The 23,712-nt window shown below is 43.1% G+C and overlaps 1 protein-coding gene across 2 annotated transcripts in view; it reads right to left on the reverse strand.

Moving 5' to 3' along the window:
• ACVR1 (activin A receptor type 1) overlaps positions 1-23,712 on the reverse strand; it is a 69,658-nt gene that overhangs the window by 29,860 nt on the left and 16,086 nt on the right. The window contains exons 1-2 of one of the 2 annotated variants that reach the window (XM_053407359.1): positions 2,496-2,645; positions 2,051-2,124 (exon numbers count right to left, since the gene is read on the reverse strand). In XM_053407359.1, the coding sequence (XP_053263334.1) occupies positions 2,051-2,117 (67 nt within the window). In that variant the 5' untranslated portion in view covers positions 2,118-2,124; positions 2,496-2,645. Of the gene's footprint in view, positions 1-2,050; positions 2,125-2,495; positions 2,646-23,712 lie in introns of those variants that run through there. The other variant, XM_053407349.1, reaches the window with a different exon arrangement.

The following is a 23,712-nucleotide window of genomic DNA, read 5'->3' on the forward strand; positions in this document are numbered from 1 at the left end:
ATAAAATGTTAACAAATTGATTTAAAAAAAGAAGAAGAAGCCAACGTTTTATTTCTGAAATGTGTGCCGTTCCGTTTGCTGAGGTAACATACACAATTGTATGTGGCCATATGTGGCGATTCTATGTCCTCTCTCAGAGCTATAATTCCCAGAGTTGTTTAACAGGCAATTCCTCTTCAGAAGGAACTCTGGAAAGCGTAGCTCTGGAAGGGAAATACTAGTCTTCTAACAACTCTCAACACCCTTAACCACAACTCCCAAAATTACTTGGGGGAAGCTATGGAATACCACCAGAGTGATAGGTCCTGTTCTGTGTATACTCGTGACCATAGGTTTTGCAGCAGAGATTAACTTTCCTTTCACGCAGAAAGAAGGAAATCTCCGTAAGTCTATCTACTTCTCTCTGCAGCTTTTGAACCTTTCTATCAGCATCTTCCAATTCCAAATATAGAATCAAGCAAAAAGTTGGTGGTAGAAGGGAGTTCCTGTAGAGAAGATCATGCTATAATATAACCTTCTAAATCAAAGATGGGGCAGGGGGTAATTTCAGGAAGCAGCAATCATTTTTTGTAGCCTCCCTATAAAAGTTAGGAAAGACTAGCAGAAGTTCATGTGCAAACCCCGCCCCCCAAAACAAAAACCAAACCTATGCTTCTCTCTACTAACTCAAGTTAGTACCATTTATGTATTTAAAATATTTTGAGACAACCCTTCCAAGGTGGCATACAGTAAACATAAGAATTAAAAGAAGAAATACAAACACAATAGAATCTGTCAGATAAGCAACAGGGAACTAAAAGGACTAAAAGCCAAAGAGACTTTAGCACAGTGGTGTCACATTATAGAGCAGAATTTCCTTTTGCATATATGGAGGCCAGAGGAAAGACTATGGGCAATGAAACCATAGCCTACAGTGTGCAGTGGTGCAAAAGCAGACATATATTTCATTCAGAAATCTTAGTACATCTCAGCAAGAGATTCACCAACAGGTTCATAATGAATAATCTTACTCTGGGTGCCACATAAATGAGGAACCACACACTGTCAGCTATCTAAGTGGGCTTGTCAACAGTTTGCAGCCACTATGGAAATAAATTTGTTCTCATTTTCATTTTCTTCCCTTTGGATCTGACATCAACACACCTACTTATTCACCCACACTTCTATATGAAGCAAACAATGAACCGAACAATGGAAAGAGAAACAAAATATGAACAAGGGCGAAGTCTATAAGGAATTATCAAACTGGAACATGGGCCAGGATAGGGTGGAAGAGGAAGCATTTGCCCAAGATTTAAAATGCATAGATAGAGATACTCTAGAGGGGCTTTGAGGGGGGATTAATATTTTTGCTAGTACAGATTATGTCAACCAAGACATTATTCTGCCATCTAATGAGATTCATTACATAAATATATAAAGGCAACCAACAGATGTTCTCTTATTAGCTTTAATGCTGATACCTTCCTACTTTTAATGTGAGGGTGGTGGAATAAGAGAGTCTGGTGAAGGGTAGATAATATTTTTTTATAATTATTATCATTAAATTGTGAGATTTACAGGTTTCAAATCTGGCCCATGAAGCCAGAAAGGTTCCCCAACTGTGTCTAAAGGGATTTATTGGGGGGGGGTGAGCAAAGCAAGCAAGTGTGCAACCCCTATCCTTGTAAGAACTTTCTGTCCCTTCCCTCACAAATATTCACACTCAGGAGACAGCAAGTGTGCCGCAGAAGAAGAAAAGTACTTGGGTGGTAGAGTGAGTAAGTCAGAGGGAGGAAAACACTCTTTGTCCTCTATTCCCTCTCCAAATTTATGGTACCCACTACTGTACTCCAAAATTTACAACACACACAAAAATCCTGTAGTTTCTGGCTTCCTTGCTCCATATTTGCACTTTTCCTCCCAACAGCTTGGCTTCTTGATTGCCCCATACAAGAATGTATGCAAAAACGTGGCATCTGCTCCCTGTGACTGATGAACAGCCACAGTCCTTCTGTGACTCGTCAGGCACTAAAACCAACCCAGGTTTTATACCCCCCTCATAACTTACCTTCCATGCTGGGTGAAGGAAAAGACACCATTACTAGAAGAGGAATAAGCAGAAGTCCATTTATCATTGTAGACCTAGGGAAAAGGAGGAAAAAAAAGATTATTGCTTTCGAAATAAAGAGAGAACTACTTGACTCAACTGCATACCTAAGATTAACACTGCCAACTGCCTGAGCGTCAATTGCCACTTGTTGGATTTACCAAGACCCCAACTCTTTTCAACAACGATCTCTTAAGACAGACTTCAAGAGCCTTCGGAAGAGGGTGGATTCTGCAAGGGCAAAAGAGAAGAAAAAAGGCTTCTTCCTGAACCGAAAAGCTAAGTGTGTTCACAAGTCAAAAAGGGAGTATACATGTCCACATATCCTTGGCCTTTTCCAGTCAAATACATAAGTCCAAAAGCGGTTTGAAATTCACATCACAACGACAGTATCAGAATATTTGACCTGGGAATATATCACAAACCGTGTTCAAAACTCCAGGGAGTGATGAGATCGCTGTCTGCTGCCTTCCCTTCTGACTCCCCTTTCGTCTGGAGGAGGAAGAGTTCCAGCCTCAAGAGTGAGATAGGTGGCTGCCTGGCCTGCCTTCCCTTTCCCCTCCCCTTTGCTCAGAGTGAAATTGCTCCTTTCAGCTCCTTTCCCCCTCCCCTTCCCTCCAGTGGATGAACAGTCGCAGCCTTGGCATTTCCCCCACAACCAAAGTGTCCTGCTCCCTCCGTCTCCCCTCTCTGGCTGCTCCACTTCAGCTCAAGTGGGAACAAGCTCCCGTTTCGTTTCTACCCTTGGCTGCTCCTCATCTCTCCTCCTCTCCCCAATAGGTGGAAAGAGGACAAGGAGAGCTCATTGGTCCTCCTGCCCTCCCCTCCCTGGGTCCTTTCCCCAAAGGGTGAGGAGTCACCTCAAAATGGGGTTTGGGAGACAGTGTATAGGGAGGAGAAAGCTTCTCCTTATAAGACTCTGGGTGTGGGGGTTCCCGCTCCAGCATCTTACTCTTCCTCGGCTGCTGCTTCCTCCCCACCTCTCTCTGTCTAGGTAGCAAGGACGTTACCCCATTCACCTCTATGTAGTTCCATCCTTATTTCAGATATTGTGATATATTTATATGTCACAATGTTTAGCTGATGATATATCACAATGATGAAAACCAGATTATCACCCAGCCCTACCAGCCAATCCTACAGAAGGTAATATGAACAGGGGCTTTCACAAGCATGTAATAATTTATTTTACTGGAAAATTGTACTGAGTTGTCAAAAATGTACAACAAACCAAAAACAATATAAACAAAGAACATTATCTACAACAGCATTTGGAGTGGTATTACAAAAGTTCATATCACAGAATATCTGAGCAAGTGCTCAGTGATTCAGAATAGAATTCAGAGAGTATGTCCCAATAAAAGCAAATGTTCGTAAACAGAATGCAAGCCATTTAGATATGCCCTACGCAATGTAACCTGACTCATTGTAGGTTGCAGTAAATGTCCATTCTTGTTTACATAAGAAGTAAAAGGCCACCATATTGCAACAGATTCGTCTTCTTTACTTTTTTCACTAACTGCCGATTCTGTTAAACTAATCTTTCTGACAACATGTCCCATGTCAGCCAGCCTTTTATAGACAATCCAGCCAACTTGGTCTGCTATCTCAACTAGTGAAGTATCTAATTTGAAGAAAACCAGGAAAGTTGCAGCGTGCCCAGTATCTGCTTCTATGTGAGAGGCGCACTAGTCTTGTATAAACTGTGCAGTCTATAAATGCCTTTAAATATTGGCAATATTTAGCCAAATGTTTGAGATATTTATGCTCTAGGATGGGTATCAAAGGGGATTCATTTGCCACCAACCATTTAGCCTAACTTTTCAGAGTGCTAATTGAAGTTCTAGAAATGGGTTTTCAATAACACAAGCATGTATTATTAGGGCTCCAAACGAAATGTCTGGTATTGCTTGAGGTGATCAGCTTGCCGACCCAGTATATCAATAAAAAGGACTCCAGTAGGAAGCCATGCTGAATTGTATGTGGCATTAATATTCTATCAGTCAATACTGTCCAACAACATCTGGACAGCCATCGGTTTGTTCTAGAAAGTTAAAATTGGGAGAAGAGAGGAATCTGTATCTGTCAGAGATGTCATTCCACAAAAGCAGTTCCAAAGAAGTGTGACTTTCGTGAGTTGTTGCACCAGTGATCTTAGCATAGCCTCTGGGGAAGGAGGGCACACCCCACCAAAAACTATGACAGCTAGCTATATCTTATCAGACACAATTTCTAAGAGGCAAGTCGGTGAGCTCTGAATTGGGATAGGCCCTTGCTCTTCGCCCTTTCTCACACAATCCAGACTGAGAAAAGTGCTCTCTCTCATTTCTCATAAGATGGGCTGAGAGCCACTGTGCCTTCTTTTTTTCTGATGCACATAATAAATTATTACCGTATTTCTCGCCCTATAAGACGCACTTTTTCCGCTCCAAAAATGAAGGGGAAATGTGTGTGCGTCCTATGGGGCGAATGCAGGCTTTCGCTGAATCCTGGAGAGCGAGGGGGGTCGGTGCGCACCGACCCCTCTCGCTCTCCAGGCTTCAGGAAGCTATCCGCTAGCCGTGGGAGACCCAGCTCTCCCACGGCTAGCAGAGAGCTTGCCTGCACCCAGAAGCTTGGGGTGCGCTGAGCTCAGCACGCCCCAAGCTTTGGGATTAGCGCAGCGCTCCGCTAGCCATGGGAGAGCCGCGCGGCTCTTCCACAGCTAGCGGAGAGCTTGCCTGCACCCAGAAGCTTGGGGCGCACTGAGCTCCGCTCGCCCCAAGCTTCGGGATTAGCGAAGCACGGCTCTCCCACGGCTAGCAGAGACCTTGCCGGCACCCAGAAGCTTGGGGCACACTGAGCTCTGCTCGCCCCAAGCTTCGGGATTAGCGCAGCGCTCCGCTAGCCCTGGGAGAGCCGCGCGGCTCTCCCACAGCTAGCGGAGACCTTGCCGGCACCCAGAAGCTTGGGGCGCGCTGAGCTCCGCTCGCCCCAAGCTTCGGGCTTAGCGCAGCGCACCTGGGGGGGAAATAATTTTTTCCCCTTTATCCCCCCCCCCAAAAAACTAGGTGCGTCCAATGGGCCGGTGCGTCCTATGGGGCGAAAAATACGGTATCTCTCCCTGAGGAGCTCGACAAATGCACACACATCTCTGTCAGCACTGGAAAACCACTGGCGGGATAAGAGCAAATTGATGCTGTTTGAATTAGCTCCTATGCTTCCCAAATTGCTTGCATGACAGCACTGCATAGAACCTCAAGGGGAGGAGGAGAAGGGGGCTTGGCAAGGAAGATGGCAAAACTGCATCCATCGTGAACAAGTCCCACTCACCTTCACAACCCACCCACAAGTCACTGTGTAATTACTTCACAAAGCCACAGATGTCCCAACTATAAAAATACCCCAGCAGCAGTGGTTTAAGTGTTTTTATAGCGCAAGGGCAGATAGGCCTTAAATTAGCTCCCATCCCAAATCCATACTCCCCACACAATTCAAACACAGTTTACTTTTTAAAACAAAACAAAAAAAGCACCTACCTCTCCTCTGTTCCCCACAACATTCAGGCATGAAACAAACAAGAACACAGCCCTCCCACTTTCTATTTTCAGATAAAGGCCTTACCTCTGTGACAAAGGGCATGGTTTGCATGCGAAAGGCTGCAGGTTGAGAACCCAAAAAGACCGGGCATTGACCCTTGTTTGAAACTCTGGAGAGTTCTGCCAGTCGGCATAAAAAGTAAAGTAAAGGTAAAGGGACCCCTGACCATTAGGTCCAGTCGTGACTGACTCTGGGGTTGCAGCGCTCATCTCGCTTTATTGGCTGAGGGAGCCGGCGTACAGCTTCCGGGTCATGTGGCCAGCATGACTAAGCCGCTTCTGGCAAACCAGAGCAGCGCACGGAAAAGCCGTTTACCTTCCCGCCGGAGCGGTACCTATTTATCTACTTGCACCTTGACATGCTTTCGAACTGCTAAGTTGGCAGGAGCAGGGACCAAGCAACGGGAGCTCACCCCATTGCGGGGATTTGAACCGCCAACCTTCTAATCGGCAAGTCCTAGGCTCTGTGGTTTAACCCACAGCGCCACCCGTGTCCATAAAGGTACTGTGAACTAAATATATACTGTACAGTATAAGGCAGTTTTCTCTGTTCACACTAGTTCTTGTATCTTCCCCTCCCTCCTGTAACATCAAGTCAGAAATGAATTTGCTATTTGTTTCCTCCTCTCCACAGAGAGCAGCTTTTTTTAATGAACTCCAGAAGATGGCGATTAGATTTGAGTGTTCTCCGAAGGTCACATCCCAGAAAGAACATCAGCATGTAAAAGTGGTTCCAGACTTCATTCAGCTTTCTAGGCACAAATTGGTGAAGAAAGTATTGAAAAAATTACAGAATGCACCAAATTGCCCACCTGATTGCGAAGTTAAATAGGGGATCCATCCAAAAGGAAAGTAAGCAAGTGAGAGATATAACCTCTTTGGTTAAAAGATGCATGGCTTTGGCTAGAGTGATTAGGAGCTATGATCAGGCATGCCATCCATATGCTGTACAATATACATTTTAACAACTATAGTAACATATATTAATGATTTATATTAGAAAGACTACAAACAAAATATGGAGTCCAAGGAGATACAAGGGATTTCAGTGCAAACCCAACTGATATAGCAAAAGTCGTGCAAATTCCTTTAATAATAATAATAAATTTGTGAAAGAAAGCCTTATTTTCGTTTAAGATATCTAGCAATACTTTTTTGACTCTTTAAAACCAATCAGGCTTTGGCCTATATGCTGTCTAAATGCTGTTCCTTCAAATGCTGCACAAATAATTACCAACTAAGACACAATGGGTAATAATACCCAATGTAAATCATACTCAGAGTAAGCCCATTGAAATGAACAGACTTAAGTCCGCTGATGATCATTGGGGCTACTCTGAGTCATCTAGTCCAACCCCCTGGCAAATAGCCATTCTGGTGTGGCAACCGTAACCTAGGTTTAGTTGCCATTTGGCACCTAGCTTATATATCTAAATTTCTAACATTGAAGAGACTAACCACAATCCTGGATTTGGAGAACACACTAAGCCAAACCATAGCTAGTTGCCACTGCACCAAGCTAAAAGGTCAAGGGAGGAACAAAAGGAGTGGAAACTCATATCCGGAAGCCACCAAAACTACATGGTACTGGTAAATCATAATTTAGCTTACTGTGCTGTGTGAACCAGGCTAATAAATGCAAACTAATTGTGTTTTTTATGCACCTGGAGAAATTATCAACACAGCTTTCATTGTTAAGTTGCTGCACAGATTTCGTAAGAACAGCAACAAAAAGAATAAGGAGGAATTTGCAACATCAGCTTGCCTGAAATTCAGATTCTCTGTCCTAGGGATATGGAATGAAATACTATTTGTCTTATCAATAACCTTCCTTTTAATCAGAACAAATGGTTTAAGCAAGAATTGAAACAAGAAGGTCGACAACATTTCTTGTCTTAGTTCCAAAGAAAACAAAGATAAACTAAAACGCTTATTTTTCAAAAAGAGAGTCCAGCTCCTTTCTACTGTATGACGTTTTCTAAAACAAGCCAACACGCTGCCTAGGCAGTTGACAGCCCACCAAGAAACTTTTGGAAGGGATGTCAAGATCTCTTCCTGGCTGCCATTTTGCTCAGAGAAGGCAGGATCTACTGTTAAGACTGTTAATTCAAGCTGGTTAAAAATAAACCTTGAAAGAAAGCCTATTGATTTTAAACACACACACACCAACTCCACGCAAAGAGATGCCAAGAATTTCAGACAAAAAAAAGTGAGGTTCCGCCGCTACCTTTCCCTTAGATAAAAAGGAAGCCATTGGAAAGGATGATTGTTAAAGAACGGGAGATTAGAATTATGGATGTTTGGAGAAGAAACACAACCCTCTGGACATCAGTTAATTGAGCAGCCTTCTTCTGCAGCAGGCTGGGGGAGGAGGGAAGAGGGAAGAGGAAGGGGGTCAAAGATATAAAAGAGGGGGCAATGAACCAAGACTTGAAGCTTGAGAGATTCCTTCAGTCCTGCTTTCTATTCCTAATAGACACAACCTCTAGATATAGTATCTCAGTAGAGGCGCCCCAACTCTAACCAACAGGATTACTTCCCCAGCTTTGATTTCCTATCTGTGTGCGTACAATTCCCACCCACCCCCTCCCAGGAGAGACTTACAAGCAGTCCAATAAAACCCATCTTGAATGCACACATTCAATTTTTCCCCTCTACCTTGCTATGGCCTCTTAATCAAAACTAGTTTTCTACACACATTGCAAAAAAAAAAAAAAACACCCAAAAAACATAACAGACTACTTTATATCAAACACTTTTTCAAGTCTCAAGGCTTGGATTCTGACAAAAGCGGCTTCTGTTAAAAGAAACAGTGTTGTGCTCACAGAAGAGACCCTTCTGCGACGGCCACTCGCTTTCCATTCATGAAGTGACGTTAGAATCCAAGCTGCATACGTCACTCAAGACACAAATATTAGATAGTGGCATTCCTCACAAGAAAAACAGCACTGTTGCTATCATTTGGCTCCCCCCATCACGTTTTAGATATCTCTGCACACACAAATCTATGAATGATTTTGTTTTAGAAGATTAGCAAACAACCTTCAGTAGCTACAATTGTGCAAGATTACCAAAGCTAAACCTTTAGTATTGCCTCACTGTGTTGGCTTATATGTCTGCACTACACAAAGGTTTTGAGTAACTTGTTTCGTCAACTCTCTAAGCTTTGTGTAAAGCTATATATCTTGTTTGCATTGCTAGCAATGTTTCCATCTGATGAAGCAAGGACGTATGATGAGGTGGACTCTGGTCCACAAAACCGTATGCAGTAATAAATTTGTTTAGCCTTTAAAATGCTGCTTTGTTCTTTTTTCAGTTACAGACTACAAAAAAACTATCCCTCTGGATACAGTTAGAAAATTGTATAAAATTGCAGCTTTAAGAGGGTTTTTTTGGGGGGGAACCCTCTAAACCAGGGGTAGGCAACCTAAGGCCCGGGGGCCAGATGCAGCCCAATCGCCTTCTCAATCCGGCCCGCGGACGGTCCGGGAATCAGCGTGTTTTTACATGAGTAGAATGTGTCCTTTTATTTAAAATGCATCTATGGGTTATTTGTGGGGCATAGGAATTCATTCATTATTATTTTTTCAAAATATAATCCGGCCCACCACATGGTCTGAGAGACGGTGGACTGGCCCATGGCTGAAAAAGGTTGCTGACCCCCACTCTAAACTCTGTTTTCTAAACCCAAACGCTACCCCTGGAGTGGTAAATGCAGCACAAACTGTACTCTCTTGTAGCATCAAAATGTGTATCAATATTTTCCAAGCTGCCCTTTTTTAAAACAAGGAAGAAAGGTCCAGACAAAAAAGCTTGTGTTTGATTTACTATCATCAATTATTATTTAAAGTATTAAAGTTTGGGATATTTCTATGATATCATTAAAAAAAAAATCTTACAGCTGATAGTGGGTGGTACGCAAAACCAATCTATAAACTCCCTTGAGTCCCTGTGGGGGGGGGAGCTGGGGCTTAAATAAATGAGGAGGAGCAGCAGCAGGCAGGTTATTCAGTTTGCAAATGCGCCCAAAACAGTTGTTGACTGCCATAAAATAACAAATCATATCATGTGCACACATGTTCACTGTGTCTATGTGGGCATACCCCAGAACTTTGGTTGGCTTCACTTCCTAAAGTGCAAGTAAACACACACACAGTGGCAGAGATAGGCACCCTGGGAAAGAGAGAACTGCTTCTCTAATATTTGTATGGCCATACAATACTGGGTTTAGAGTACTACTCCTGTGTAAAGAGTTCATATTCCTTCTCATTCCTCACCTTGGCCCAGGATACCTGAAGAAGCATCTCCACCCCCAATGTACAGCCCAGACACTGAGGTCCAGCTCCGAGGGCCTTTTGGCGGTTCCCTCACCGCAAGAAGTGAGATTACAGGGAACCAGGCAGAGGGCCTTCTTGGTGGTGGCGCCCGCCCTGTGGAATGCCCTCCCATCAGATGTCAAGGAAATAAACAACTATCTGAGTTTTAGAAGGCATCTGAAGGCAACTCTGTTTAAGGAATTTTTTCCCTGTTTGATGTTTTATCATGTTTTTAATATTTGGTTGGGAGCTGCTCAGAGTGGCTGGGGAAACCCAGCCAGATAGGTGAAGTATGTATGTGTGAGTAAGTAAGTAAGTAAGTAAGTAAGTAAGTAAGTAAGTAAGTAAGTAAATAAAGATTATTATTTTCAAAGTAAACCATCAGTTAAGGTGAAATAACTGTGCAATGTGGCCTGTGTGTTGCTGGCTAAGGAAATTTAAGACCTGGATCACTCCACCGAAAAAACATACAGCTCTGCCATAGATGTTGTCATCTTGGCTAATGCACTGCTAAAGTAAACAAATAATAATAATAATAATAATAATAATAATAATAATAATAATAGTGTGTGCCAGACTCTCGTGCTGCATCCCCCTCACATTTCAACAGCTCAACACACACACACACACACAAACACGCACACAACACTTATGGTAGTTACGATGCTGAGCCAGCTGCAAACCGTGCAAGACATGAGTAGGTCTTCAATCAGCTCTTTCGTTAACTTTTGTCCATTTTTATCAGGGGCCCCGATAGCCCTTTCACCTGCAACCCTTGGAACCGTAAGGCGATGTAGATGAAGGACATGCTGGTCTAACCACCAAGATACTTAAAATGTGTTAACAATGCGTTGCATTCACACTTACAGAGGAACTGATGCCATAAATAGAAGGGCAGGAATATTTCTAGCTGATGGAATTTCCACCCCTCCTCTTTCCAAGAAGTTACCAGTTGCTATCTGTGTGTCTTGCATGTTTATGGACGATAATCAACCAGAAGAGGGGCATGTTGGTTTTTTTGGTTTTACAAAAGAGAGGAATGAGGTAAGTCAAGGTACACTTTGTTTTTGAATTTGTAAGGAAACATGGCAGCTGGCCGGAGAGGCCTGTAGAGGAAATCCCAAGGGTCCCTGCTCTTCTCACTTCACCAAGGACAGCTGCACATTCTGGAAGGCAGGTCCCCTAGTTCCCACTGTATTATTGATCCCATATTGCCCACCAATTTTTGAAGAGAAGGCGGGTACAGCATACAGCAGCCTCCCCTCAATCTGTTGTTGTTGAACTACTACAACCCATTACCCTTGACTGCTGCCCATGATGGAAATAACAACAACAACAACAACAACAACAACAAACAAACAAACAAACAATAAATAATAATAATAATAATAATAATAATAATAATAATAATAATAAATTATTTATACCCCACCCATCTGGCTGAGTTTTCCCAGCCACTCTGGGCGGCTTCTAATCGAGTGTCAAAAACAATATGGGAGTTGGGAATCCCAACCAAATATGAAGGGTGGCAGGCTGCAAATGACTAATCTCATGAGCGGCAAGTCCATTTTTAAAATGTAAGTTTTAAGCCCCCCCCCCTTCTGCCACCCTGAAATTATTCCAAAGGCTTAATATCAGGCAGAATACTTCAAAAATGAAAAAATAAAGTCATGAGAAATACTTGAACCATTCTCCTGAGGTAGACCTCTCTTGGTGATCTGCCCTCTACCCAAAACACTTTGTTGCCAGTCAGCCAGTGTTCATCTCTGCAAAAATTCAGCAAGCTTACTGCTTGTCAGGTTGACTGCTTTCCCCCTCACTCTGCTGTTACAGGGTTAAACAAATGCTAAACCAGGAGGAAGCCAGAAAATATTGGCCCACAAAACTGCCTTATGTTTGAAATTCATACATTATAGTCCTCCCTCCTTCTCCTCCACCTCCCATCCCGGACAGTATTTTTCTTTCAGTTAGCTGGGGGTGAGGGGGATGTTTATCTTATTGGTATGGAGGGGGGGGGGAGAGAGAGAAATTGGATAATTTGCAATGTGACTCAGATGCACAGCTGTTCATTAAATATATCCACCAAAAATACAAATATAAGCAGGGAAAGACAATATAATGTGCTTGGTGGGGGGACAGCAGGCTAATCGTAAAAGAATAAAGGGGGGGAGGGAGAGCAAGTTTAAAAAGGTTGCAGCAAGTCCCCAGAGAGTAGGCCATCTGCAAATATGATAGACTACGCCAAGAATACATTTAGAAAATTTAAGCCAAACATTGCAGCGCAGTATGTGTGCATGTTCCCCAGGCTCTTTCTGTGCACCTGAAAATAGGTTGCTCTCTTTTTTCTGTATTTGCAAGCAGAGGCTGATTTGCTCTTTTTCTTCCAGAAAAAGCAAGAAGCTGAGGGAGAGCATCCAAACTAAAAGTTCAATTCTTGTATTTAAAAAATGTAGGGCAGTTCCTACAGGTTATTCACTCCAGCAAATCTGTAAGTATCCACTCAAGTAGTTAATCTGACGAAATGAATTACCCTTGAATTACCGGCATCTCATATTTTAACTTCAGGAGACTCGTGGTTTTTTTGTACTCCTGCCATATAAAACAGTAAAGTTGAAACACAAGGGTTTAAATAAACAAGGAAGAATCAATATCCCTGTCACAAATAGGCAGCATATATATGTAAGCGTTCTTTACTGGTTCTCCTCAATTCACTAATCATGACAACAGCCCTATAATGTAGGCCTCTATCATTATCCCTATATATTGCCCCCAGTATGTGATGGAATATGAACCAAGGATTTGCTTACACTCCTCTTGCATACCAGCTCTGAGGGGAATCCATTTTATAACCATTCCTACCGTTCACACCTCTACATCAAGTGTTTGTATGGACACTTAATTTTCTATTAGGAGTGCCCCAGGTGGTTTTGATTTGTAAAACGGATCCCACCAAAATGTATTATTGCAGTTTCAGTCTGGAGGAAGACAAGGGCTCAAAACATCTGCAAGTCACAAATGGCAGCTTTTCAAACACACACTATGTAAGGATAAGCATGTTTACTTGGAAGGCAGCCCCTTGAAATTCAATGGGTCTTATTCTCCAGTAAGTGTTTAAGATGACAGTCTCCGTGTCTCAGTTAAAATCCTGCTTTGGTTGCTCTCAAGCTGCACCTCTCACTCTTCTTTGCTTCCTTATGTGCTCTCCTAATGCGCTCTCACTTCTGCAGAAGAAAGCAGTGTTCTGTGTATATCCAGTCACAGCAAATGAAAACACACTAGGCCTAGTCAGGCATCCCTCCAAACTGTGTAGACGCAACCATGTGGAAAGGCATGTGCACTGGCCCTGCCACCATCCTCAACCCTTCTGCATTCAAGGGGCATGGTCCTAGGTGGAACATTTTTGCACGTTCAGCTGAACGCACTTTTGAGTTCTCCCCTCAACTGGGAACCCTGTGCAAACGGGGTTCTTGGTCATGGCCAAGATGCTGATCAATGTCCAGCTGAACATGCAAACAATCCTAATTAAATCCACTCCATTCAAACACCAGTTTTGGGTCAGGGATCTCTGACCTCTCAAAACATTATTTCCACATACTGTCCTATACATATTTGGAATAATGCCTTAGTAACATTGCTTCTAACCCATCACAAGTTCACATAAATGACACTTTCATGCTCATTACATGAGATGAAACATGTATGTGTTTGTCTGTCACATACCAGAGAAGTGATACCCGGGTAGGAAAATGTGTGTATAAGGTAATACTTAACACAGACTCACAAACTAGTCCACAAATACCGCCCTATATTGTTATTTGATCAGCTGCTGCAGAATAGGTTTTGTTTGTTTCAATGCAATATTAAAACACCTTGGGAGTATATGACGTAAACAAGGCCAGAAGGTGGGTTTGTTTTTGGGGTTTGTTTTACAAATAAATACATTTCATATGTATTGTGTTAAAATTGTGGGTTATAAAGTGTTATATGAACAACAATTTTATATATGCTCCCTGCAGATGAGCATTAATTAAAAAACTGAGAGGTTGCTAATCAGTTGCATTTTTAAAAGTAAATATATTATTTTCACAACTAATGTAAGCAGCTCATATCTCTGACTAGGCAATTTTCACACTGTTCACAAGAATAGAGCCTGAAATAGATATATATAGAGATGACAATTTTTATCTCTCAGTACCTTACCACGCAAAATCATGCTAACATACTTCAGACAAACTTCAACTAACTGCGGAGAATACTGTAATGTTTTAATTATACACCTCTGTCATTGGTCCCCAAAATCTAAAATGGAAATTCAAGCATTTATTACATTTTTATGCCATGCATACTCCAAAGAACACAGAGCAGAAAACGTAATTCTCCTCTACTACCCTCATTCCTAATTTTACCCAGAACATTCCTGTGAGGTAGATTAATCAGAGACAAGGAGTGGTCTGGGATCAGTAAGAGTGGAAATTTGAACCTAGGTCTTCCCAATACAGTGTCTAACCACTACAACATGCTGTAGAGGCCAAAGTGTTGCCATACTGAAGCAAGCTGGTCCAGCATGAGCTGTCCAAGCAAGGTAGCTGTAGGCAAGGAAACACATGAGAGCATTTGCTGGGGATGTGATTATAAGATGCTAAGAGGCCAAACGTTACCCATACCAGGGGGTACCAGTGTGACACAGACAAGGGCGGGGGAAGAGATAGGTCAAACAGACACAGTATTTTTTGCTAATCAGATACAGTATTTTTTGTTAATACACCATTCACCACTTCCTTAAAAATCTTTACATGTATGAAATTGCAATAATAAAAATAATTTCTCTCCTGATCTGCATGAAATGTAATACTCTTTTGCAAGAATGGAAGCCAAATTACCTTGCTAGAAGAAAAGTGATTTCCTGGGGACAAACTTTGAAAAAAAAAAGTATAAAAGTCTCTTCGTTATATAGTGAAGTATTTTTTTTCTTAAGTAGTGTGATTACCCAAGTATAAAAGTAACCCTCTTTGTCTTGTAAAATGCCCACCCTCTTCAAAATAACCTCTTCATTTTTTAAAAAAAGTCTCATTATTAGGATAGCCTCTTTTTTTAAAAGGCAAAATTATAGTCAGCTCGAAATGGTATTTTAAAGTATTGACCTTTACTGTAATGTAAGGAATCCTTTCACAATCCATCAAAAGCTTTTAAAACCGTGCAGCTACTTTGCTTTCAACAAAACCTATTAGCCTTTGATTGAGAAGTCATAAAAAAACCTAGGTGGGTGAAGAGGCAGGCAGGAAGGAAAATACCCGCCCCGCCCAAGTTTTATCAGAATGTTATATTAAAATATGAAAATAGTTGGTCATTTGACTGCTCAAAATAAATGGTGGAATATTAAAAGAAAATTATTAGAACACACACACTTTCTAACTACAAAGTTCAAAAGCTAATTACCATACTTGCTAGAAAACTAGTTATAAACAACTTTCATCTATTATTATTTAGAACAATGATATGCAAATAAAAACATATGTGACTCATCAAGCAATGTATCGGGAATAGGCTAAAACTGGAAATCAAAACATACATATGAACAGGAATTAAAGAGACAAAATACGAGATTTGAGCTGTAGTCCAGAGCAAATAAATCCTTTGTCATTATCAAACATCATGGTGGAATTAAAAAGGTAGGCTACCAACTACACAACACTGTTCTCTGTTTCTCAAATATCTGTTCTCTGTATTCTCAAATATTGGAAGAATTGTCAGTTGCAGCTCATCCCTAGGTAGGAAGGAAAACGTACTCTCCACTGAGAGAAACTCTGCATTGGTTTATTCCTACACTAAGCAATCACATGCCTGACAAGGAGAATGTATTTTGTCCACCAACACATTAAATGGATTCTTTTATGAATCAAGAGCTCAATTTCACAACTGGAAGAAAGTTAGCAGGCGCCTGAAACACAAAGTATGTTTGATGCAGTCACATCAACACAGAACCACAGAATTGTAGAGCTGGAATTGACCCCCACAGCTCATCTACTTGCAATGCAGAAATCTCAACACATGGTCCTCCATTCAATGTGAAAACATACCAGACTCTGTTTAGCTTTGCAAATGTTCTAGCAGTTTATGATTGTTAATCTTTGGTAGCAGACCCCCACCCCACCCCCAGTAAGAATTAAAGTAATATGTTGTTCATTTCCTGTGTTATACATCCCATCACAAACAAAATCTGCTTGAAGCCGGGGTGTCTGTGTGTGTTTCAGAATTTGTTAACATTTCTGATGCCCAGTTTTGGGAGCATTTCCTGTTGCTTGCCATGAAGTGAAACTCCCTATTCACCCTAGGGCAAAAATAAGACACTGAACTTGCCCAAGCTTGCAGAGCAAGGCCCGCTCGGTGTGCCAGCTCTAGAGTGCTGAGGATGCTCTCTTGCAGTTCCAAGGGTTTGACTCAATTTTTGCTTATACAGTTGTACATTAGAATCCGTTCCAGAACTCCATTCAACTTCCATAATGTTCAGAAATCAAACTGCAGCTTCTGATTGGCTGCAGGAAGCTCCTGCAGCCAATCAGAAGCCACGGAAGCCCCGTCGGACATTGGGATTCCAAATAACGTTTGCAAACCGGAACACTTATTTCCGGGTTTGCGGCGTTCAGGAGCCAGAACGTCCAAGTACCAAGGCATTCGGGGTCCAAGGTACGACTGTATGTGTAACCCTTGGAACCAACCGCTTTTGATGTGTAAACTGAAGAAATTGCTGGAGGAGAGATTATTGTATTGGTGTGGCCTGCATGCTGATTTTATTGCTTTTTACACATAAATGGTATGCTTCCCAATTTTATTTGCTCTTCTCTTCATATTATACTGATTCCTTTTTACAGCAATTTAGTTGAACCACTTTTGAACTGCTCTGGTGGCAGATAGGTGGCATATAATTTAATAGATGAAATAAGGAAAACGGGAGTTCCAGTTCTAAGGAAAATGCATGTCCAAAGTGTTTTGCATTCCTTTGGTCTGTGTAAAAAGAGGCTCCAATAAAAATTACCACCAGTGTGAAACCTTTGATTAAAAAGGTGCATCAAAACAACCACCTGTTTAAAATGTATTACACAGAATGGGATGACTCAGAAATCACTTCTCCATCCCCAGGGCTGAAGAAGATCCCAGCATGTTTAGTCAGTCCTCTCACTGCAAGAGATCTTTCCTCATCTTGCAAGGAAAGTCCCATCAGGCCGTCATTCAAAACAGAAGAGACCCATGGCCAGCTAAGGTGCTTTCTATTGCACCTGAAAATGAGCTCAGAATTGTCATCTCCCTGACAAAAACTGGGGTAAAGGAAACAGAACATGCCCTTCCTCTTGACTTCAGGAAACTGCCTGCTTCTTAGTACAATAGCATTCAATTCACCACCAGTCATGCCTCACCAAAGTGCAACACTGATCCGTATACGGCCATACCTCGGGTTGAATGTGCTTCAGGTTGAGCGCTTTCGGGCTGCACTCCGCGGCAACCTGGAAGTAACGGAGTGCATTACTTCTGGGTTTTGCCACTCGTGCAGACGCTCAAAATGATGTCATGCGCATGCGTGGAAGCAGCAAAATGTGACCCGCGCAGATGCGCCGTCGCGTCTTACGTTATTGTTTTCCATGGCTGAGCACATACTCTGCATGCAAAACGACCCAGAAACTCAATCCCAAGTATGGCTGAGAAAGACTCCTGTCTGACACCCTGGAGAGTCACTGCTTGTCAGAAATCAACAGTACAGTGGTACCTCGGTTTACGAACTTAATCCATTCCGGAAGTCCATTCTTAAACCAAAACCATTCTTAAATCGAGGCACGCTTTCCCTAATGAGGCCTCCAGCCACCGGTGCCCTTCCACCGTTCGGATTCTATTCTTAGACCAAGGTAAAGTGCTCAAACCAAGACACTATTTCCGGTTTTGCAGAGTTTGTAAACCAAATCGTTCTTAAACCGGACTGTTCTTAAACCGAGGTACCACTGTACTGAGTTAAATTGACTAAAAGTCTCACCCAGTGGCCTGGTGTGCACATCACACTAAGCCATGCTATTGCTTAGCATGAAAGCACAAGTTCCAGGAGAGAGTCCAGACACGTCGATCCTCTCCTGTTGTTTCGCTGCTTCCCCGTGCAGATATTAGTTTGGCTAAGTGTGTCATCCAAACCTGGGCTCATGGCCCTCCTGGACCAGCTACAAGCCGTAAACCATGTGACAAGCCGTGGCTGCAAAAAAACACAACATTTTTGTGCTCCAGGGCAGCATTGGCGTAGGAGCAAGAATGCACACTTCTGTCATCTGAACGCATCACAGCCAGCAGCTCGTGGGAACCAAAGTAGCCAACAGCATGAGGCTGCTGCTCACAAGTGCCCAGGAACAGCTCTGACTATGGAAGGAAAACAAGCCAGAGACTGCAGATGCAGGATTGTATTTATTGTTATGCAGACATTTGGGAAGAGTAACTTTGCAGATGTTCCATTTAAATTTTGGATTCCCCCCACCACTTTTTTAAAATTGTGCCCCCCCAAAAAATGTAGGGGGGAAAGCCCTTCTGTGAGGCAGAAGCACAGGCCAAACTCCTAAAAGTCATTCCACAGCCTTCCCTTCTCGCCCACCATTCTTCTCCTCCTCCTCCCTTCGCCAACACACATTACTTTCTCGGCAATCTGTGCAGCTGCCTCTTTGTGCAGTTGGCACCGATCACTGCCAATCTGGGACTTATTTCCAGTGAAGACGGCATTGTTTTATTAGCTACTTAAGCAGTGCATGCACCATTAATGGAGTTTTTATCTCTCCATTTCCCTGACAGGGCAGAACCAGCCAGTCTGACTCTGTTATTATCATTAGGAAAGCTCACCCCTCGCTATCTTTAATCCAAACAACATCTGGATTCATAGCGGCTCTCCGATAAAGTGAGGCGAAAGTGCACACTGCATTAGCTCCCAGAGAACAAAAGTTTATGCTTTTGTACATGCACAAGTGATTAGATAAAATGTCTCCAGCTAGCCAATACAGGGTTGTTGTTTTTTTAAAAAAGGTACACATTTCCGTTTTTTGCCTTGTACCCCTTGATAAGATTTTCAGAATTACACATTATACAATTAAGATCCCCTCCCCACACCTTCAAACAAATAGCAAAGCTTGAAAAGAAAGCAGTGCTTCCTATTTCTGCAGCAACATTTACACACAAGCAATTTTACAGGGGGGAGGAGCCGCGGGCCTTTGAAGCCTTGAGTAACATGCCAAAGACTTCAATAAGAGGAAATTAAAGAGCCCTTCACTGAAATATTATTATTAATGTGTGCACGGATGACAAAACAGTCTGGCGCCGAAGTAGCCCAATAGACATGTCCCACTGTAACAGACAGCTGTCTCCAGTGTCATTTAAGTATGCTTTTGCTCGAAATCAACCCCTCAGTGTCTCCCAAGAATCAATAGAGAGAAGAGAACCGTGAACTCCCCCTCCCCCAAATACATGCAACTAGGAATCTGGAGCGTCATCTTGATTATATTCAACCCGCCAAGCAGTTTTCCAGGCAAAGTGCAGCGCAAAGGATACATACTGTACACAATGATCTCTCCTCTCTCTCAGAGAAGGCAGCCATCACCACAGCAAGATAGATACAGCCCTGTTGAGTTCAACAGGACTTGCAAGGAAAAAATGGGTGTATTATTGGGTTGTCTTTGTTGTTATTTATATTATGTATTTTCTGTTTATTATGCTGTGATTTTATGTTGTGAACTGCCCTGAGATCTATGGGTATAGGGTGGTAAACAAGCTAATAATGATGATGATGATGATGTTGTGCTTTTTTTAAAAGAAATTTTTTTTGTGGTACTCACCATGAAGTTGTTACAGTAAATGTCACATTTTAACACGGGGTTTGGGATTGGTGCTGGTACACTGTGTACCCTTGAGCGCCCCCTTAAAAAAAGCACTGATAATAAGGTTGTAGCCTTGGGGTGGGCCTACTAGCAAATAAGTCCTACTGAATTTAGTGGGTCATCCCACTCCCAAGGAAACATGTATACAGTGCTTTTTTTCTTTAAAAAAATGTTTAGGGGTACAGTACTCTCATTTTCCTACTCATATTGAAATACTGCTCCTCAATGAGGCCAAATTTAGATTCACAAAATGTTTAGAGGTATGCGTACCCCCAGAAAAAAGCACTGCACATACACAAAGACACACACATAGAACTTAATTCATTCTGGGGGCCCATACATACCCTGAAAAGTCTGCATCTAGAGGCATGCACGCGACACGATAGAGAGCTTCTGCGCATGCACGAAGCACGCAAAGAGCTCCTGCGCATGCGTGCGCCGCATTCACAACCCAAAAGTTCGTTTGCTGCATTCACAACCCAAAAGTTACGTTACCCTAAGGTAACATAACCCAAGGGTCCACTATATAAGCTAGATGATAAAACATAACAGGGCCTTCCACCAACAAATAACACTAAGGCAAAAGAAAAGCACAAAAGAACTTAAAATCTGTGTTTAACCTTTATAAGAAAAGAGAAGTCCAGCTTTGATGAAGGGTTTCAGCTCCACAAAGACATGTCAACAAAACACGAAGGCGGAGAAGTGTTTGGGAAGGCACTCCAGAGCAGAGAAGATTTGCTTCCTCGTTGTTCAACAGAAATACCTACAGTCTGAGCCACAGGCTCCACTGCTCAGATGCGGAAGCAGCGCTTCAGATTAGAGCATCATGCCATGCTGTTAATGACAGGCTGCGTAACCCAATTCTCTCAGTGGGCGTCTGGAATAAGCACTTCCTCCTCTAGCGCCCCTATCCCATTGTCCCACCCCACTGCGCCAGCTGTTTCTGACAGCCAAATTGCTGCACATTAAGCAATAAAGGCTGTCAAGAAAAGGAATTTTCATTTCTGTAACGCATAGGCCTCCTTGGACAAATTATACAGTTTACAGTCCTAGGCTACGGGAACCTGCTTTCATGTTGAAATGCTGCCACATGTAGTCTTAAAAATAAAATAAAAAATTCCAGTTGATAATTGCATCAAACAAGTGTGAATGACCAGCGCAGAAAGAAGGCGTATGTTTCACAGAGTAAGCGCCAAGCACTGGAAATGCTCACGTGGAGCTGAAAAGATACTCAAGATTTCCTGCATTTGTTTTCCGTTTTTTTTCTTCCAATGAGCTTCAAGATGGTGCACATGAGGATTATCCCGCTGTATCCTCACAACCACCCTGTGAGGTACATTGGGCTAAGGGACTTGCGACTGGCTTGTTGTCACTCAGCAGGCTTCATGGCTGCGCAAGCCCAAGGCCCTGCCCACTATACCACACTGCCTTTCTAACATAATAGCACAAAGGAGACTTTCAGCTGATACAATCCTTATATAGTGGTACCTCAGGGTAAGTACTTACCGTATTTTTCGCACCATAGGGCGCACCGGACCATAGGGTGCACCCAGTTTTTTGGGGGGGAAATAAAGGGGGGAAATTATTTTCCCCCCAGGCGCGGGGCTGGGGCGGGGGAAGCTCGAGCTTCCCCCGACCCCAGCCCCCAAACAGGCAGCTCTCTGCAAGCCGCGGGAGCGCTCCCACTGCTTGCGGAGAGGTCCGTGAAGACTGGACGCACTGAGCTCAGCGCGCGCAGGCTTCAGCATGCAGGCAAGTCTCCGCAAGCAGCGGGAGCGCTCCTGCTGCTTGCGGAGAGGTCCGCGAAGCCTGGACGCGCTGAGCTCAGCGCGCGCAGGCTTCAGCATGTAGGCAACTCTCTGCAAGCAGCAGGAGCGCTCCCGCTGCTTGCGGAGAGGTCCGCGAAGCCTGGACGCGCTGAGCTCAGCGCGCGCAGGCTTCAGCATGCAGGCAACTCTCCGCAAGCAGCGGGAGCCCAGCGCTGGGCTCCCGCTGCTTGCGGAGAGGTGTGCGAAGCCTGGAGAGCGTGAGGGGTCGGTGCGCACCGACCCCTCTCACTCTCCAGGCTTCAGCGACAGCCTGCATTCGCACCATAGGACGCACACACATTTCCCCTTCATTTTTGGAGGGGGAAAAGTGCGTCCTATGGTGCGAAAAATATGGTAATTCATTCCGGAGGTCTGTACTTAACCTGAAACCGTTCTTAACCTGAAACACCACTTTAGCTAATGGGGCCTGCTCCTGCTGCCGCGCCGCCGGAGCACGATTTCTGTTCTCATCCTGAAGCAAAGTTCTTAACCTGAAGCACTATTTCTGGGTTAGCTGAGTCTGTAACCTGAAGCTTATGTAACCTGAAGCGTATGTAACCTGAGGTACCACTGTATTTTATTTTTTTTTTGAACTAATTATCTGAATGTCTTAACGTACAGCAAAAATAGTATAACAGCAAAACCCAAGAAGTAGAAAAGTGTGTCGAGGAGGCAAAAGATATGTGCTGTGCATATATATCTTAATTTACCCCAAACTCAAACAAATACAAATGGCTTTTTTTTCCAGCTGGAACTTTCTAGAACTCAGTTCTCAGGTGGGCACCATTGCCATTCTAAGAGAACAAGAGAAGTGTTCGTGGTGACTTCTGGCACCACTTTTTCTAGAAAAATAGCATTGTGTAAGTCCCTCTATAAAGTACTCCAAGAATTCAGCTACACTTCTAGGGTGGCAGCAGGGAAGGAAAGTGTTAAAAACTTTCTGGACATAATATCCCACTCTCCATAAAATATCAAATGAAGTGCAGCTGTATGCTTTCTTTATTGGGCTGAGACATCTCTGGCGGGAGATCCTACTGTAATAGTTTTCTGCAAATGCAGTTCTGCATGGTCTGCTGACAGATGCAACACCGTCCACAGCACAAATACCTCCCCTTCCAAAATCCCATGCAAACCAGCAGCAGAACTCAAACGAGCTGTACAATAAAACTCCTAAAATCAGGGCTTCTCTCAAGCCAGATCTGCAAATTGAAGCAGCCCAAAAGCTGCACCACTGTTCATGCAATATTCATAGTACATCCTATTCCCAAGGTACAGGGACATGATAACACCCCCTTCACATTTATTTTTTATGCAGAACACAGATTTTTTTCCCATTCACAAACAACTGATGCTGGGTATGCATGTAAACCATGCAAGGTTCTGTGCAGCCCAAAGTATAAATCAAAAAGGTTCTTAATGGAACAACCACTTCCTGGTTGGGTGGGGGAGATGTTGAGACAACAGCAGTCTAAACTGGAACAAAGTCAGGCTGGTGTGCAAATGCTCCATACCCAGGGGCCAGATCAACATTGAAGAATCCACAACTCCAAGCTCTGCACAGGTAAGTGCTTTAAAGCACACCCAGCACCTGATTTGAAGTTGGAATTTCTTTGGAGAGGGTGGAAAAAGTAGAGAGAATTGTGCCAAACCAAGCCGAGCCAGAGTTAGAATTGCAGTCTCACATCTAATCAAGCATGCTCAAGTTAACCATGTTATTTGCCCTTTTACAGCTCTAGCCCAGTTACAACTAGAGAGCAGGCCACTGTGGTGCCAATCCCAATACAGCAGAGCCAACCTCAGAGTTTGTAAACAGACAGGAAAGGGGTACAACATGGAATACAAATATATAATCTTGCAACCGTAAGGTATTTTCATCTAGTATATTTGTATCTAGAAGCCCAGGTTCAAGGCTCTTGTGTTGATATACAAAGCCCTCAACATCTTGGGTCCAAGGGCACCTTAAAAACTGTCTCACTTTTGCATTTTGGGCATCTCTTGATGCATTATTGCTGACAGGCTTTTGCAGTTGTT

Source organism: Podarcis raffonei, chromosome 1 (assembly GCF_027172205.1).
Source record: "Podarcis raffonei isolate rPodRaf1 chromosome 1, rPodRaf1.pri, whole genome shotgun sequence".
Taxonomy (NCBI): Eukaryota; Metazoa; Chordata; class Lepidosauria; order Squamata; family Lacertidae; genus Podarcis; species Podarcis raffonei.